Here is an 18,421-nt window from a genome sequence, read left to right on the forward strand (position 1 = left end):
ACTTGACACGAATGAACTCCGGAAGATTGTCCAATCGAATCTGTACCTACTTTGCGGGAAAGAAAAAGCAAAAAATCCAAAGGGATCTGGTTTACAGAGGTGGAAAAAGACCTAAAAGAACTGGGGATCTCACATGAGGACATCTTCGAACGCGGCTCTTTGAAGAAGAAACGTGGGGAAGTACAGAAATTTCAGCCAAAGCCCAAAATGAAAATCGGCAAGAAGTGGGCCGAAGAACGGAGGGATGCTCACCGAAGAAGAATGCGGGAACACTGGGCAAATGTGAAAGATAGTAGGAGAAAGGAGTTGAAATAGCATGGTCCAGAGAAGACTGAAATGAGAATATAATAATAATAATAGATATATACAACAAGAAAGCTTTGTCATATGGAGCCAAATTAAGACATCTGGACACAGTCATCAGACCTGAATGCTTATACGCAGCAGAAACATTGGACATGATTGGAAAGGGAGATCTAGAGAACATCAGAAAGAAAGAGAGGAAAATGCTCCGGAAGATCTTGGGCCCGAAAATGAAAGGTGGGGAGAGGAGACTTAGACCCAACAAAGAACTATATCAGAAGACAGAGGAAGTCGTCGTATTGATGAAAAAGCGAAGGCTTCAATTTTATGGACATCTACAGAGAATGGACACCAACCGACTGACAAAAAGGATTTTCAGCTTCTTCAGCCTAAGGAAGACGGAACCAAAATGGTTTCGGGAAGTAAGGACCGACCTGGCCAGGATAGGAGTAGAAAAAGAGGACGTACTGGACAAAAACAAATTTAGACAAAAAGTGAAGGAGTTCAAGGGTTTCCAGGAGACTGGGGAAGAACATGTGAAGAAGAAGAAGAAGAAGAGAACCTACACAGAAGAACAGAAGAAATAAGTCAGTGCAAGGATGAAGAAGTACTGGCAGAATGTGAAGTCAGAACTGGTGAAAAATAACGTAAAGACTGTAAAACGTGGTCCATAGATGGCCGGAACGATAATAAATAAATAAAGATATATGGGTTATAATAACCATATGACCTCAGGTACTGTGTGAATGCATATCGACTGACAACATTGTGGCTGCTTGTGTTGTGTAATTTCCGACTTTACGTTTTGCTCGATCGGATGACAAGAACTGGAACTCATTAGGAGATCTGTAGTAGAGTTTTTAATTCTGTCGGAAAAATACCAGATGTGTTACCAGAGATCTTTTATATGCCGACATTGTTCGACATGGATTGTCGAATGGACTTTCTATTCTGATTGCCTTTGTTGGGTTTCAACTCATGATCTTGAGATCTCGTATTCAGCTACATAAATGGAGAGGACTGTGGAAACACAGTAAAGCACTCTATTTCGGTCACATCTTCAGAAATGACAAGTACAACCTGATGCAGTTGATCAGAGGAAGGAGACGAAGACGTAGGCAGAGAAAATCCTGGACACGGAACCTACGACAGTGATTCGACTTACACGGTACAACTCTGTTACGAGAAAAAACAAATAGAAAAAAAATATCCATATGATCGCCAACCTTCTGTGATGTGGCAGCACCAGAGGAAGAAGCTAAATAAAGTATAATTTACAATAATAATTATGATGAATGAATGAATACTACGTTTATAACACAAATACTTTAGTTCATAGTATAATCACAAGCATTTTAAAAAGGAACAGTGTTTTTTTTACTTATTTTAATGTCGCACTAACACATCGAAGGTTTTCGATGACAGAAGGATGGGGAAGGGCTAGGATTGCGAAGGTAGCGTCCGTAGTCTTAATTAAAAAATATAGGCCAGCATTTGCCTGGTGTGAAAACGGGAAACCTTGGGAAACCATATCAAGGCTGCCAACAGTGCGATTCGAACCCACTACCTCCCGAATGCAAGCTCGCAACTGCGCGACCCTAATCGCACGGCCAACTCGTTAGATAAAGAACAATATTTTGCATAACTTAACACTGACAGTGTACAGGCATCCTCTTTTAATTTTACCTTAAAACAGTTCTTGTTCAGACCTACCTGAAATGGACTACCATCCAGTCTGAGGTGCTGCAGTTCTCTGGACACGTCGATACGAAGCTGTACTTTAGCTTGTGATCCTCTGATGAGTCGTGGGAGAATCTCTTTGTGTTTCTGCACCACTGCTTGATATTGTAAATTTAAGTCACTGAGATATTCAACATTGGTAGATTTCTTGAAGTAATCAAAGTACCTGTTACCTTTACGTCGAACAGGCGAGGAAGATTCATTTTTGATAAAATAATTTCGATTACTATTTTGATGGTTCCTTGGGGTGGATTTATGCCTCCTATTATTCACTTGACAAGTATCATTGCCTCTGTAGTTTATCTTGTGGGGTGTGTATTGGTCAAATGCATGCAGGGTGCAACAAGAGGACGGGAAAGCTTCGGTTATGCTAGTCCATGGCCCTCCGGCTAACTCTTCACGCCATGGCCCCTGCAAATACAGTACTTACAAATGTTACAATTGCAGAGATATTTGGCAAATATTCTTACCAGAATCGCTAGATCTATACATGTTATAAAATGAAGTGTATGTGTGGGAAGATCTCGAGCATCACCAAGTGTATACTTTGGAGACAGCTGTCAACGTTGTCAAGTAAAACCTGCCTTTAGCGGAACCTTTATGAACCGGAAAACTGTCCATACCGGAAAACTTTTCTGGTCCCGTGAATTATGGTTTAATATTCATGTAAGTTTACCTGTGTTTAGCGGAACTTGTCTCACGCGGAAAAGGAAGAAAATTTTGCAGCTATAACGAAAAAATATGTGAATTTCCTTCCTAACCCTTTTCAGAAATGTTTTTTTCTGAATTGATGTAATATGGCCGAGATAGCATTCGGCCAGGAAATGTCTGTCTTTGTGCTCGATGCTGTAATGTGGATCGCAGAAGCAGTGAAGGCAGTGACACCAAGTACGGTACGTCATTGTTTCACAAAGCCAAGTTTGTCTCACACCCTGACGAAGGTATCATAATAAACGAAAATACTGATTGCTACAATAAACTCTCCAACAGTGTAATTATGTAGAAGATTACATGGCCATTGATCGAGAAGTTGATACTGAAGTGGCTTTAGAAAACATCGAAGAGTTCGTCACACATCACCTCCAAGAAGTCCGGCTCCATGGCTAAGTGGTTATCGTGCTGGCCTTTGGTCACAGGGGTCCCAGGTTCGATTCCCAGTAGGGTCGGGAATTTTAAGCCTAGTTGGTTAACCTTTTCCATCCCATCCCTGAGTTAACTCGGATGTCAACATTTCTCCCGCTATCCCAAACACGAGTAAATTCTGATTTAAAGCAATGCGCTCTTGTTAACTTTCGAGTTCAGTCCAACGCTACTGACATGCTTTGTAAAGACGACGGACGATTTATAAATCGCCATACCGTTTCTTGACGATAATTATGTGCCTTGTGTTTTTCATTCACAGCTGTCTTCTGAGATGGGTGCACGGTAGTATAAAGAAAGCATAACGAAAGATTATATTTTAGAAATTTTAGGCAGTGATGATGAGTCTGATTTTTTATTAATATAGTAGAGATAAGTTTCAGTGAAACAAGCTGTCGATATTTATGACACCAAGTTCTTTCAAGTTTTGGGAAAAATGTTAGGAGAAAACTATTGCTAATATTGTCGTTCCATGACTTTTTAGTAGCTGTGTAAATACAAAGTATTTATGGCCTATTACAACCACTGTCGAAACGTCCAGAAAAATCTGGTATGGGGCATGCATAAGGCTGAAAGAAACTTGGGAGTGAAAAGGTTAATACCCCTGGCATGGGGGCTGGGTGTTTCATCCTCATCACGACGCGCAGGTCGCCTACGGGAGTCAAATAAAAAATCTGCACCAGGCCTCTCCGGAGGCAACACGGCCTTTCACATTTCACCTTCATGAAAAGAAAGCAGAAATGGTGCCAATGATGACGAGAATGAAGACGACAAAGAAGATGATTTATGTAACGTAAAGTCTTACCGACATGCCCTATCAGCCGTAAACGACCTTCAGTCTTTTTCGCTAGCAAAAAGCGACGCAAAATTGTTCGACATTATTTGCCATATCCGCATTTTAATTGAGAACCGTGCTACCAGGGATAGTTGTGTCTAGCGTACAATTCTGGATTACTGGAAGAAGTAAATGACAGTACTGTGCAGTACTACTATTGGTGTTATTTCTATAAAACATGCAATGTATATTAAATACGTCTAGGTACTGTACTAAAGTGCACTGAGGGGACGTTCTAAGCAAGAACAGGTTTGTCTTAGTGCTGATGAACGAGTATATATAAAGGTGTGATTAGTGGCATTATTGTCCGACTCGTTGGCTGAATGGTCAGCGTACTGGCCTTCGGTTCAGAGGGTACCGGGTTCGATTCCCGGCCGGGTTGGGGATTTTAAACTCCATTGGTTAATTCCAATGGCCCGGGACTGGGTGTTTGTGCTGTCACCAACATCCCTGCAACTCACACACCACACATTACACTATCCTCCACCACAATAACACGCAGTTACCTACACATGGCAGATGCCGCCCAACCTCATCGGAGGGTCTGCCTTACAAGGGCTGCACTCGGCTAGAAAGAGCCACACGAAATTATTATTATTAGTGGCATTATTGTATCCACCACCTCAACTACTGCTCGATTATCTAATGGGGGTATGTAATTATGATTTTTATTTTATTTTTACCCACCTTTATGAAACGGAATCCTGCATACAGCGGGAAATAAATTCCGGCTCCTTTGGGTTTCTGCTGAGGTTAGGTTTTACTGTATATAATATTTATCGAGAAAGGTATAGGTTTGCGAAACGTCAACAAAAGGGAGCCCAGCAAGGGCAAAGAAATAAACGCCAATTCGAGCGCTTTCTTCGCATACAGGTATGTGTTGAATAATTCTTGAACATAGGAGCACCGGGCGAGTTGGCCGTGCGCGTAGAGGTGCGCGGCTGTGAGCTTGCATCCGGGAGATCGTGGGTTCGAGCCCCACGGTCGGCAGCCCTGAAGATGGTTTTCCGTGGTTTCCCATTTTCACACCAGGCAAATGCTGGGGCTGTACCTTAATTAAGGCCACGGCCGCTTCCTTCCAACTCCTAGGCCTTTCCTGTCCCATCGTCGCCATAAGACCTATCTGTGTCGGTGCGACGTAAAGCCACTAGCAAAAAAAAAAAAAAAATGAACATAGGAGCTGTACAGAAAAAGTCCACTGCTGCAGGCCATTCCAAGAGGGCAGCCCCAGGCTATCACAGCTGAGAGAGAGAGAGAGAGAGAGAGAGAGAGAGAGAGAGAGAGAGAGAGAGAGAGGGGAGGGCGGGGGGGGGGGTGAGTGAAAATAAACTTGGAATTCAAGAGGACAAATTGGGGCAAATTTTTATTTACAGGAAGGGAAATTAGGGATTAGAATAATTTATCAAGGTAAATGTTTGACCAATTTTCAAATTCTTTGAAATAATTAAAGACAGGACTAGATAAACAATTGATGGGGACTCTGCCACTTGGGCGACTCTGTAAATGCAGATCAATGAAGGCTGAAAATTGATGATTGAGGTGTATGGCCGGCTCATTTTATGACACAGATAGAACCTATATAAAAGAATGACAAAAATCAGCCTTGAAGAAAATAATACAACAAAATAAAACTGTTCTTTTTTTTCTGCAGTTAGAACGAGACTGACATTCTTTGATTTCAGCAACTTAGTGATATCAGGGAGAATTCTTTGAGGAGAATAAACACATAACCCTGCTTCCAACGCAACATCGGACAGACATGACCCAGTTTTACTCTCATTCAGTTCTCTTAGAAACTTGACTGGAGCCTGCTCAAAAATGTTGAGAAAATGGCGTCATAAAATATTTAATTCAGGCGACATGTCTTCACAGTTTCTAGCAGAGTTACAGTCGGATAAGAAGCATGGTTTTAAAGACGAGAATTCGTTGTAACTTCCCACCGGCTAGGTTCCATGCTCGATTCCCGATTTTGCCATTAATTTAAGAACTTTCTGAGAGGATGGATCGGGATGAACTTAACCCCATATAAGATAGAGAAAGGAAGTAGGTCCCATCCTCAGCCATACTAGAAGCAGTAGTTCTTCGTGCTTTCACCCACAGCCGCACCTCTACTTCCAACTCCATGGGAATACTGGGATGGTATCCAAGGGTATTCAACGTATAAGCAACAGTCATTTCCTTGTACGACATGAAGACATGTAAACATCTCTTCTGACAATTTCGTATTTATCCGGAAAAATTAAAACGCAGCCACCGGTTCCCCAAAGAGTTCTGGCATTTATGATAGTAGGTAAACATAAATTTATTCCAGAACTAGGAATTAAGGCTTTAGATAACACTAATTCAGCATACACACTGAAGAAAAACTAAGTTCCTCCGCTACACGGAGCATTGATATGTTCTTTTTCCTGTCCTATAATAATTTCGTGTGGCTATTTCTAGCCGAGTGCAGACCTTGTAAGGGAGACCCTCCGATGGGGGTGGGCGGTATCTGCCATGTGTAGATAACTGCGTGTTATTGTAGTGGAGGATAGTGTTATGTGTGGTGTGTGAGTTGCAGGGATGTTGGGGACAGTACAAACACCTAGCCCCCGGGCCACTGGAATTAAGCAATGAAGGTTAAAATCCCCGACCCGTATGGGAATTGAACCCAGGACCCTCTGAACCGAAGGATAGTACGCTGACCATTCAGCCAACAAGTGGCTTTCCTGCCCTAGTGTACATAGACGACGTACACTGGGGGCCATGGTCACCGTGGTGTCGAAATATTGTCGACGCAAAACTGTCCACGCTAATTCTAGATAGACCTCCACCCAAAAACATATAGATCTTACAAAAAATAGAAAGACCTCGATGAATAAGGTGAGACCCCACAGATCCAACGATGAAATGTGGTTTGGAGTTATTTTCCTATTGTCAGGTGCAGCGCGCCGAGTTTAGGAAGTAGAGAGGAACTTGTGTCTTGCTTGAGGATACTTCACTTTCATCGACCATCAACCAAAGAAGACATCCTCCAAGTATTCAGCACAAAATTGACACCATATATGACTACAGAAAGCCCTGGTACGGTACTACCATTTAATTAAAATGGACAATACGCGTACTCTATACAGCTGTCGTCGTCGTCAGACCAAAGACTTATTTGATGTAGCCCTCCATGCTACTCTATCCTGTGCCAGTCATATCATTTGCTACGTCCTACATCTATTCTAATACTTTTAATATTTTTGTCTTGGTCTACCTCTACTATTCTTACCGCATATACTTCCCTCAAAACTCACTGAACAATTCCTAGAAATCTCAAGATGTCCTATCAATGTAATTTTTTTCTTGTCAAGTTTGGCCAAATCGTTAACAGGGGAAACCACAGAAACCCATCTTCATAACTGTCACCAGTGTTTTTGTTTAAATTTGCTTTACGTCGCACCGATAAGGATAGGTCTTATGGCGACGATGGGACAGGAAGGGGCTAGGAGTGGGAAGGAAGCGGCCGTGGCTTTAATTAATAATTAATATCAATTCATTTGTCCGGCTCCTTGGCTGAATGGTCAGCGCAGCTCTCTTCGGTTCAGAGAGCACCGAGTTCGATTTCCGGCTGGGTCGGATATTTTAACCTTAAATGGAGAATTCCCTTCGCTCGGGGACTGGGTATATGTGCTGTCCCCAACATCCCTGCAACTCACACACCACACATAACACTATCCTCCATCACAGTAACACGCAGTTACCTGCATATGGCAGATGCCGCCCACCCTCATCGGAGGGTCTGCCTTAAAGGGCTGCACCCGGCTAGAAATAGCCACACGAAATTAGAAAAAATCAATTCATTTGCCTGGTGTGAAAATGAAAAACCATCTTCGGGGCTGCCGACAGTGGGGTATGAAACCACTAATCTCCCGAATATAAGATCATAGCTACCGAGCTCGATAGCTGCAGTCGCTTAAGTGCGGCCAGTATCCAGTAATCGGGAGATCGTGGGTTCGAGCCCCACTGTCGGCAGCCCTGAAGATGGTTTTCCGTGGTTTCCCATTTTCACACCAGGCAAATGCCGGGGCTGTACCTTAATTAAGGCCACGGCCGCTTCCTTCCACTTCCTAGACCTTTCCCATCCCATCGTCGCCATAAGACCTATCCGTGTCGGTGCGACGTAAAGCAAATAGCAAAAAAAAAAAAAAAAAAAAAAAAAAAAGATCATAGCTGCGCGAACCTAACCGCCCGGCCAACTCTCTCGGTCGACAGTGGGTTCCGAACCCACCATCTTCCGAATGCAAGTTAACATCTACGTGTCGCAAATCGCAAAGCCAAATCGCTCGTTTTTTTTTTTTTTTTCCAATTTTGATACTAGGCAAATTCTGAGGCTGCGCCTTTATTTTGGCATAGTCGCTTCCTTCACAGTCCTATCCTTCTCCTGTCTCATCGTCGCCGAAATCCTGAGTTAAAACGACGTTATACCACTAACAACAAAATACATTTTTTTTTGTAACACATTTCAACACACACTTTCTTCTGCCCCAGTTACTACTCATGCTTCCATTTCTACAGAACGCCACACTCCACACAGAACTCACCAAAAACACCTTTCTAACACGCATATCCATGTTTTAAGTAAGCGAATTTTTCGTAAGAAAGGAATTCATTGCTTGTGCTTATGTCCTCACTTCTGTCATCATTATTAGTTGTTATACTTTCAGAGTAAGTAACGATATTCCTGAACTTCGTTTTAATTTACTAATCTACAATTTGGCTGCATCACTTAACTATTGCGTGTTTCTGTGGTGGTTGATAGTGTGGGGGGGATGTAATGTATAACACAAATACTCAACCTTCGAGCCAGAAGAAACAACCAAACGTTGATAAAATCCCCAGCCTGGCCGGGAATCGAAGCCGAGGCTCCCTTAACCGAAGGCCACTATGCTGACCATTTAACCAAGAAGCCGAATAATAATAATAATAATAATAATAATAATAATAATAATAATAATAATAATAATAATAGCGGCTGTGAGCTTGCATCCGGGAGATAGTAGGTTCGAATCCCACTATCGGCAGCCCTGAAGATTGTTTTCCGTGGTTTCCCATTTTCACACCAGGCAAATGCTGGGGCTGTGCCTTAATTAAGGCCACGGCCGCTTCCTTCCAACTCCTAGGCCTTTCCTATCCCATCGTCGCCATAAGACCTATCTGTGTCGGTGCGACGTAAAGCCCCTAGCAAATAAATAATAATAATAATAATAATAATAATAATAATAATAATAATAATAATAATAATAATAATAATAATAATAAACGTATGCCCTCGACTACCGTGTGCAGGCATTTTAATTTGATACCATTTTGGTTGCCTCTGTATCAATTTTGACGTTCCTTTTAACTCTACCAGATGGCAGAACAATTTATATCTGAACTTTTAATTAATTTTGTTCGGTATATTCAAATATGTCACCAGAGGTCTTTTACATGCCGACATCGAACGACGTGGAGTGCCCAATGGATCTTCTTCCGCCCTTCAGAAGCCCGACTACCTCTCCTAGGTTTGAACCCGCATTCTTGGCATTCGGAAGTTAAGACTCTCCCCGATCCACACAGAGATAATAATAATAATAATAATAATAATAATAATAATAATAATAATAATAATAATAATAATAATAATAATAATTAAAAATATGATGAGTGAATAGCTGACCATGGAGGCACATGAAGATTGTGCACAAGTTGAACCACGGAGGGTTTTCTCTGGTAACTATAAATTTGCTTTCTATAATTTCTAGTTCTTAGGCTATAAGCCTGCTTTATATGCAAAATTGAAATTATATTTTCTGTTGCTGTGGCCCGGTATCACTTTTGACCAACATACTGATCGACACTCGACACATGGTTCACGCACGATGCACACACATCCACTCACTACACTCGACTGTCGTGGAGCACCACAGTGAGAACGCTCCCAGCCTGGGAAACTTCCGGATGTGGCATCGCCTTGACTCTCACTGTTATTGCACCCGGAAACCTAAGAGAAATCTGGAAACTACCTTAAAATTATTGTACCTCGTCCTACTTACCTTTGTCGCAATGAGACAGTTCGATGTGGTACGGTGTCACTGCTACATCACCTGACTGTTCTGATCGTAAGTGATGCTGCAGAAACAAAACTTCATTCTCGAAGAATATTGACTTCCAAACGCATTATAAATTACATCCAGATACTGTGCTATACCCGTACTAGAAGAGCAAATGATGGCAGAAGTAAGGACGACAAAAATTGCCGACTAGAACAATCAAGGAAGACTTTTCTAAAGAGCAGACATTTGCTCGTTTCAAACATAGAAACTTTTGGAATGGGGTGTTACCAAAGAATGCTGAAGGTGAGAGGGGTAAACCAGATCACAAATTAAGTTCATGAGAGGAGAATAATTTGGCGAAATTTGACCAGAAAAGAGGCCGATTTATAGGAGGCACCCAGGACTTGTTCAGCTACTTTTTGAGTTTTTGGGGTGGTGGTGGGGGTGGTGGTGGAGGGTGGGTTGCTGTAGGGGTAGACCAAGACGTGCATATACCATATTAAATTAGATGTACAGTAGGATACAGGACTAAACATATATTGCTTTACATCGCACCGACACAGGTTTTATGGCGACGATGGGATAGGAAAGGCTTAGGAGTGGGAAGGAAGCGGCCGTGGCCTTAATTAAGGTGCAGCCCCAGCATTTGGCAGGTGTGAAAATGGGAAAACACGGAAAACCATCTTCAGGACTGCCGACAGTGGGATTCGAACCTACCATCTCCCGGATGCAAGCTCATAGCTGTGCGCCCCTAACCGCACGGCCAACTCGTCCGGTGGACACAGGACTTGCGATGAAATGAAAATAGGATGACATGGAGCACTGCATCAAACCAGGCTATGACCCAAACAACAACACTCTTGAATTCAGCCTAAAATCCATCCCTGGTGAGACATTGTGTTCTGTGTCTCCTAGTATGGTCTAGATCAAGTTTGTTACTTTCATTTTTTTTCTCATTCTCATCCTTGGCTTTCACAACATCAAAGTGACTGAGGTAAGACTATTAGGGCCTACTTTTAACACCATTAATTATACAACCAGCTACTATGATGAATGGTGTGGAAGTGTTGCTCAGAGGATCAGTTAGTGCGTGCATTTCAGTTGAATATGTAATAGCACTTTCTGCCAACGTGGAAAGCAACGGATAACCACTTCACTTCTCATTTGCTCAGTGCATCTCATCAGTGACGTATATAGCGCATCTGTTGAGGATCCAACCAGCCCTTGAATTCTTCAATTATCTGCAATGCTTATAGACAAGGAAAGACGTATGTTAATAATTTAATAAACATATATTTCTGTATGTTCCATGTGCCACATCACGAATGAATAACGGTTTTCAACGTCAGGAAATACATTTAATAATGCTAATTGCTTTACGTCCCACTGACTACTTTTACGGTTTTCGGAGACGCCGATGTGCCGGAATTTTGTCCCGCAGGAGTTCTTTTACGTGCCAGTAAATCTACCGACACGAGGCTGACATATTTGAGCACCTTCAAATATCACCGGACTGAGCCAGGATCGAACCTGCCAAGTTGGGGTCAGAAGACCAGCGCCTCAACCGTCTGAGCCACTCAGCCTGGCCGGAAATACATTTGGTCTGGTCTGTAAGAATTCATTTACATTTTCTCTTGTTATTATGAAAAACACATTTCAAGCTTCAGATCATGGGAAAACAGCAAGTTTGGTTGGCGGGGAAGCCAACCGCTGGACCAAATAGTATCAAAAATCTAATGCTTTTGAACATGTAAGACACTGATTCTTCTTCTACTGCTTTTTCGACAGCGGGTCAGAAATGTGTTGTACATGCGGATTTGGCCATGTTTTACGACCGGATGCTCTTCCTGACGCCAACCCTATCTACAGTGATGTATCCACTATTACGTATTTCTGTGGTGGTTGGTAGTGTATTTTGTTGTGTTGTGTGAATATGAAGAGGATAAGTTAGGACAAACACATACACCCAGTTCCCGAGCCAGAAGATTTAATCAGACGTGATTAAAATCCCCGACCCGGCCGGGAGTTGAACCCGGGATCATCTGAACCGAAGGCCTCAGTGCTGACCATTCAGCCAAGGAGTAGAACATGTAAGACATTGATTGTTTCTCAAAATTCCCCACAAAGGTGCACAAATGTTATACACTTAAGAAAATGGAAATTGCAACACCATGAAGACATTGGTCGTTTGTGTTGATTTTCAAGATACGGAACGATGCCATGTAGATATGTAAACGATCGAAGTTTCAGACCCATTGGATTGTGGCTACAGGTCTCCCCAAGCGATTGGTCGCGGAGGAATCAACTCCAGTATACGGACTCTGGTGTAGCGTAGTTGACTTGCAGTCCGTGCAGTGAAGTGTTCCTCGTCAAACATGCCTCAACAACTGTCGCCGTTTGAGAGGCTCGGATAATTGGGCTGTGTGAGGCTGGATTATCGCTAAGGACTGTCGCTGCACGTGTTGGCCGACAGGCATCTACGGTACAACGTGTATGGCAGCAGTGGTCAAATGAAGGTACCCGCACTCGTAGACCTGGCACAGGCCCAGCGCGACAGACAACTGTGAGAGAGGATCGCCGCATCATTCGGATGGCCCGGATGGAACCCCATGCAACAGCAGCGCAAATTCGAGCAGCTGTGGCACCCCACGTTACACAACAAACAGTTGGTAATCGCCTGCGTGCAGCTGGCTTACGAGCCCGTGTCCCTGCAGAAGGTGTCCCATTGACCCCACGACAGCGACGTGTAAGGCTGGCCTGGTGTCGAGAAAGATCGACGTGGGTCGACGAATGGCATGGGTCGTCTTTAGTAATGAATCGCGCTTCTGTCTTGCCCGCAGAGATCGCCGGAATCGTGTGCGCCGACGTACCGGGGAGAGGGGCCGCCCAGATCTTATTGTCGAGAGGCACACAGGGCCAATACCAAGCATTATGGTCTGGGGAGCTATTGGCTTTAATGTGAAATCACAATTAGTGCTTGTTGAGGGCACTATGACTGCTCGACAGTACGTTGATAGTGGTTGTCCCTATGATAGCGAACATTGCTAATGGGATGTTTCAGCTGGACAATGCCCGGGTTCACACTACACGCATCTCCAAAAAAACTCTCCACGACATCACAACCTTAGAACGGCCCGCCAGATCCCCGGACCTCAGTCCTATTGAGCATGTGTGGGACATGATGGGTCGACAACTGGCCAACCGTTCTCAGCCACCCACAACTCTGGAACAACTGATCCGTGCAGTGCAGCAAGCATGGGCCACAATTCCTCAGGAAGCGATCCAGGGCCTTATTGACTCCATGCCTCGATGAATTCATCAATGTATTGCAGGTCGTCGTGGGCACATCCTGTATTGATTGTTGTCCAAACTTGCGATCAGAGGGAGCTGAAAGTGTAATCATCGAATCACAACCGAACACTCGTCCTGCATGTTCAATTGCAGCAATGTAGCACGACTCCTTCCTGGTGTTGCAATTTCCATTTTCTTCAGTGTATCTATGCTACTGCTAGACTGATATGAGATAGCACTTTATAGCTCGCTGTGGAAAACAATGGGAAACTACCTCGCTCACCTTCTGCTTCATTAGTGACACCCAGGGGATCTAACAAACCTTCAGGCTGAAGACCCAGCATACACATACGAGTATACACTGCACCAAAAGTGTTCAGAACAAGATACTCGACTACGTCGTGACTCGCAATTTTCCATGGCTGAGAGGTCAGCGTTTTGGACTACGGTCCTCGGAGCCCAAGGTTCGAATCCCAGCTAGATAGAGGTATTTTAATTGCAAAGGGTACGGGGTGTTTGTGCTGTCACTGACATTCTTGCAACTCGCACACCACACATAACACTAACCTCCACGACAGTAACATGCAGTTTATAATACACAGCAGAGACCGCCCACCTTCGCGGGGCTATCTGCCTTCTGCCTTATAAGGGCTGCACCAGGCTTGTGAAACAACACGAAATAATAATTTAATATTATACATAATAGTTTGACATATTGTGAATACATTTTGCTGATTTCTGCAGTTATGGTTCTCACGACGCAGGATAAAGTGTTTACCGTGGAACATTATTACAGGTCGTACGGAGTGGAGCATCAGAATGGGCCGAATTTGCTTCATGTTAAAGAACAGTACGGGGAGCGATTTAATAAGGTGGCACCAGAAAACAGAACAATGTTAGCCGTCGTTGACAAGTTCCGTCGTACGGGATCAGTCTTATGTCAACGGAAGTGGTCAACAAGGTGCCAAAGAACCGTCACCACAAACGACGGTCATGGACGACTTCTCCAACAAGTGTTACAGTCCCAATACGTCTGTTTGACGGATGTGTAAAGAACTAGGCGGATTTGTGTACCGCGTTCAAGCGGCCCAGCGTTTAACAGAAATTGATGAGCCGATTACAGTATTAAAGCTGAGCATTTTCCATGATGTATCAGGAACCAGATTTTTTCTGCAACATTGTTTTCAGATGTAAGCCACAGTCACCTTGATGGCAACACAATCCACAAACAACCCATTCGTTAGGATTTGAACGGCCTGAAGTTGTTATACAGAAATTACTGCACATTGCACGGGTTACGATTTGGTGTACCATGACCGATCACTGAATATTAGACTTTATTTGGACGAGGACGCTGCATGGTATCAAGAAACAGTGGACCAAGTAGTCTATAGAAATCTCATTATTACCATATTCGTGCAGGATTAGCGCCGTTTTGTCGCGCCAGAAATGCACCCCTCAAAAAAATGGATGCAGTAAGATGGAACTATCAATCCATACCGCGGGGAGTCACTTACCCTTCTGGAACGATACTTTGGAGATCGCTTAATATCTCATGGGATTCCATTCCCGTATCCTTCCTGCTTCCCAGATCTCACGGCCTAAGACGTATGGGGCATGCTGAAAGAATCAGGTTTCAAGACCTACACAATATTCCCGAATTATGCGAGAATATATCGTCATTTTATTTGTGTCCTTACAGCACCCTTTGTTCACGGTCCATGATGGTCCAGTACCTCGAACCGGAAGCGCCGTAACAATTCACGAGTGTTGTTGGTTGCGTGTGGTCTGGCGTTTTCGTGTAGTAACATGACGCCTTTTGAGAAAAGTCCAAATCGTTTTCTGCTAATTGCTACTTGTTGTAACCAAGGTTGACATTTACAAAACACAACTTTTATTGCTTCACTTTATGATATTTACATAAATAACTGAAATTTATTTTGAAGCAAAAAGGAATATTGAATCTTGAGAAAAGTCTGTCTTTATACAATATGTACAGGTTTACAGTCTTTATATACACTTCTATCTTGAAAAGATAGTCTTTGTGAATTGACACGTTGATAGTCGAGAACTATCTGGCACACTAACATAAATGTCCTTGAGAGTCTTTGCTTGTTGAAGTGCCTGAATTCCTAAAAAGCAAGTTCAATTGATTGAAGAAATTCCACCTAGCGAAACTAAGGGAGCTTGCATAACTTAGGGAATGAAAATGGCTTGTAAAAGAATTACGGAACATAGGCAGCGGAAACAGGTAAGGGAGCGGTGACCAGAGGTGAAACCTCGTACTGCCAGAAATTCAGTCCACCTGGTCGAAGCACATTTTCAAGAGGAGTAGCCTCCGTGCTCGACGTAGGGTGTATTCTGGAGCTGGACACCGGGCAAGTGGGCAATTGAGCAGGCAGGGAGCTCCTATTTATAGTACACTCGATGGTCAGGCACGCGCACTGAGGGCTGCGCGTCGAAGCTAGCAGAATGATACACAGGCGCGCGTGCAGCTGGCTGGCTGAGCGTGAAAGGGAGCGCCGGACATACAACACTACTCGCAAACGATCCAGTGTGTACAGTAACTACCGCTCCACTGGTGAGGAAATCAACCATCTGGGCCATCATCCCTACAGTCCCGACCTGGCACCCAGTGGTTTCCAGCTCTCGGGCCACTGAAGGAACACTTGGGTCGTAAGCGATTCAACGACGATACGACCGTTCAACATGCCATCGTCTTGAGGACCTGGACGCAGATTTCTTCCATGCCGCCATAGTTGCCTTGGTGTACCGTTGGAACAAGTGCTTGGTCAAGAACGGTTACGATGTTGAATAGTAATGCTTATCAGAGACCTACTATTGTGTATCTGCCTGTAAAATGAAGTTTATCAGTACGAGGTCTTGTTACCATACTTTTTGAAGCTGCCTTATACATACATCAGGAGTAATGCAAGTAATGCCATCTGCAAGGATATTATATAAAGCATATCATCATAAATTAATAATTACTACCGTGCCAAACCGGGGTATGTTGCTAGTCTTTTCATACATTATTACCGTTCCACATTGTTTCATCGTTGACGCTCACCATAAGATCTCCAGGTTAGCGAAGAAGGACAGCAGTTTGCGACAACACTGGATTTTACCATCTGAAAACCTAGTTGTTAGGCACGAGACTTGGCCTGAATGGCAAACAATCAACAGGCTTGCACAGGCGTCGCTAGATCAGAGGCTGCTCTGAAGAAATTGTTTTCAACATAATCAGCTGGTTGTGAGAGTAGTGAGGAACGGACTACAGCTCACTTGTACCAGTATACACTTTCTCCGACCCGGCGCACGCTTAAGGAGTTGATGGCTCCAAACTATGGCTATTTATGTTGCTCGCCAGTGGGCATAAATTGTTTAATATTCATTATACTACGGTCTAGCCACCAATTTTAATGATCAAATTTATATTTACTTACTGTAAGTATCTTGTAACTTCACTTGTGATACCTTTGACTAATAATAATTCCACATGTTCGTCTGAAAGTACGAAGGAAGTAGCTGCGTTAAAATTATGTACAGATGTGATTATTTCCGACTTGTTAATTATGAGGAATGAGATATTCAGGGTTTTCTCTAATTCACGAATTTTGTATACGACTTATAACATTATGTTTCCACCGGCTTGCCGATGAAATTCATGTCTCGTCCATTACGTGCCACGCAAGTATGTTGATGTATACTTGCGTGCAGAAACTTGGTGTACATAGGAATGGCGACTTAGGTCTAAGAGATATGTCTCTCCAGCGTCCACCTCATTCCCCATACTGCATGCTTCTAGCAACACGATTGTCAAGTTGCTTGCCTCCTCCAGTGGATGATTGCATCACCTCTACATGGTCAAATCTCTAAGCATATTACATTCGACGAGTCCACCTCTCCTTACTAACACCAATCCAAGCTAATTTCATTAACGGAAGCTCGTTCTGACCACAGGTTCATTGCATCAGGGAATAACATTGGCGTATTTTTGTTTCTTGGGGTTTATTTCAAATCACTCGTAAAGGGAAGCAGTAAGGGCCGGGTGGAGTCGAGTGTTAGCTAGGTAAATGTAGAAACGGTACGGAAGAGAAAACATTACTGTGATCTACCAGGAATGGGCCAGATTTTCTATACACAACTGTACATCATGAGAGAGAGAGAGTATTTTCTCATTTGAAAAGGAAATACAAGTAATTTCTTTCAATTCTCTCTCTTCATACAACAATAGTCGTTTGTACTTACTCCATAGTTGCCGAGCACGATGCAACCCTTGAGAAGATTGGCCCGTAAATTGACTCTACCAAGTGGGTTGAGGTCATCCTTGTGGCCCGAGGAAGGTAGCTTGTTGCTGTCCACACGGTTTCCCTGCAAGTCCTGCAACATACAAAACACATTGTTAATGTGAGTTAATTGGCATTGATGGAAGTGATGGAAGTTTTCCAGTCCATAAACATCCTTTTGGATGCTAATCTAAAGACTTCTGAGAGGAATGTAGGATATTGATGACCAATATATGGCCCCATGACCTAGATGTTAGGCCCCGCAAATCTAAAACAAATAAAATAACCCCGTAGACAACAACTTAGCAAGGATCTTGGCCTATCAGACCAGATGTCCTCCAGAGTTTTGGATTATAAAGTGCGCAGTTTTTCAGAGAAACCTCACGCTTTGTTTCTCATCCTAATCACTACATGTAGATTGTTCGATTGCACTTTGGAAAGGTACTTTATCGTATCTGTATGGAATGGTAAGGAGTAATGTCTATCTTTACAATGGACGAGGGAAGGAGACTAGGAGGAAGTTTCTCTAAAAATATTTTTCTAAGTATTCATGATAACCACCACTGATACTTCCGGGTTGGTACTCAGGTGGAGCCTTGTTTTCCGTAAAACCTTTCACACTGTCCTTAGTCCGTTATCAATGTTTCTACTTTATCCCCTCCCATTTCATTTCTATTTTTTCAGAATATTTCTCAAGTCAAATTATTGTCAGCTTGAGACTTATCAAGGTAAAAGGTTCTTACAGCCATTTTGCCTAAGCT

At 43.2% G+C, this 18,421-nt stretch overlaps 1 protein-coding gene across 1 annotated transcript in view; it reads right to left on the bottom strand.

Moving 5' to 3' along the window:
• The window catches only part of Phlpp (PH domain leucine-rich repeat protein phosphatase), a 317,236-nt gene that overhangs the window by 72,758 nt on the left and 226,057 nt on the right, over positions 1-18,421 (bottom strand). Inside the window, exon 8 of the mRNA XM_068228737.1 lies at positions 17,623-17,754. Coding sequence (XP_068084838.1) covers positions 17,623-17,754 — 132 coding nt within the window. The remainder of the gene's footprint in view (positions 1-17,622; positions 17,755-18,421) is intronic.

Source organism: Anabrus simplex, chromosome 7 (assembly GCF_040414725.1).
Source record: "Anabrus simplex isolate iqAnaSimp1 chromosome 7, ASM4041472v1, whole genome shotgun sequence".
NCBI classification, from domain to species: domain Eukaryota; kingdom Metazoa; phylum Arthropoda; class Insecta; order Orthoptera; family Tettigoniidae; genus Anabrus; species Anabrus simplex.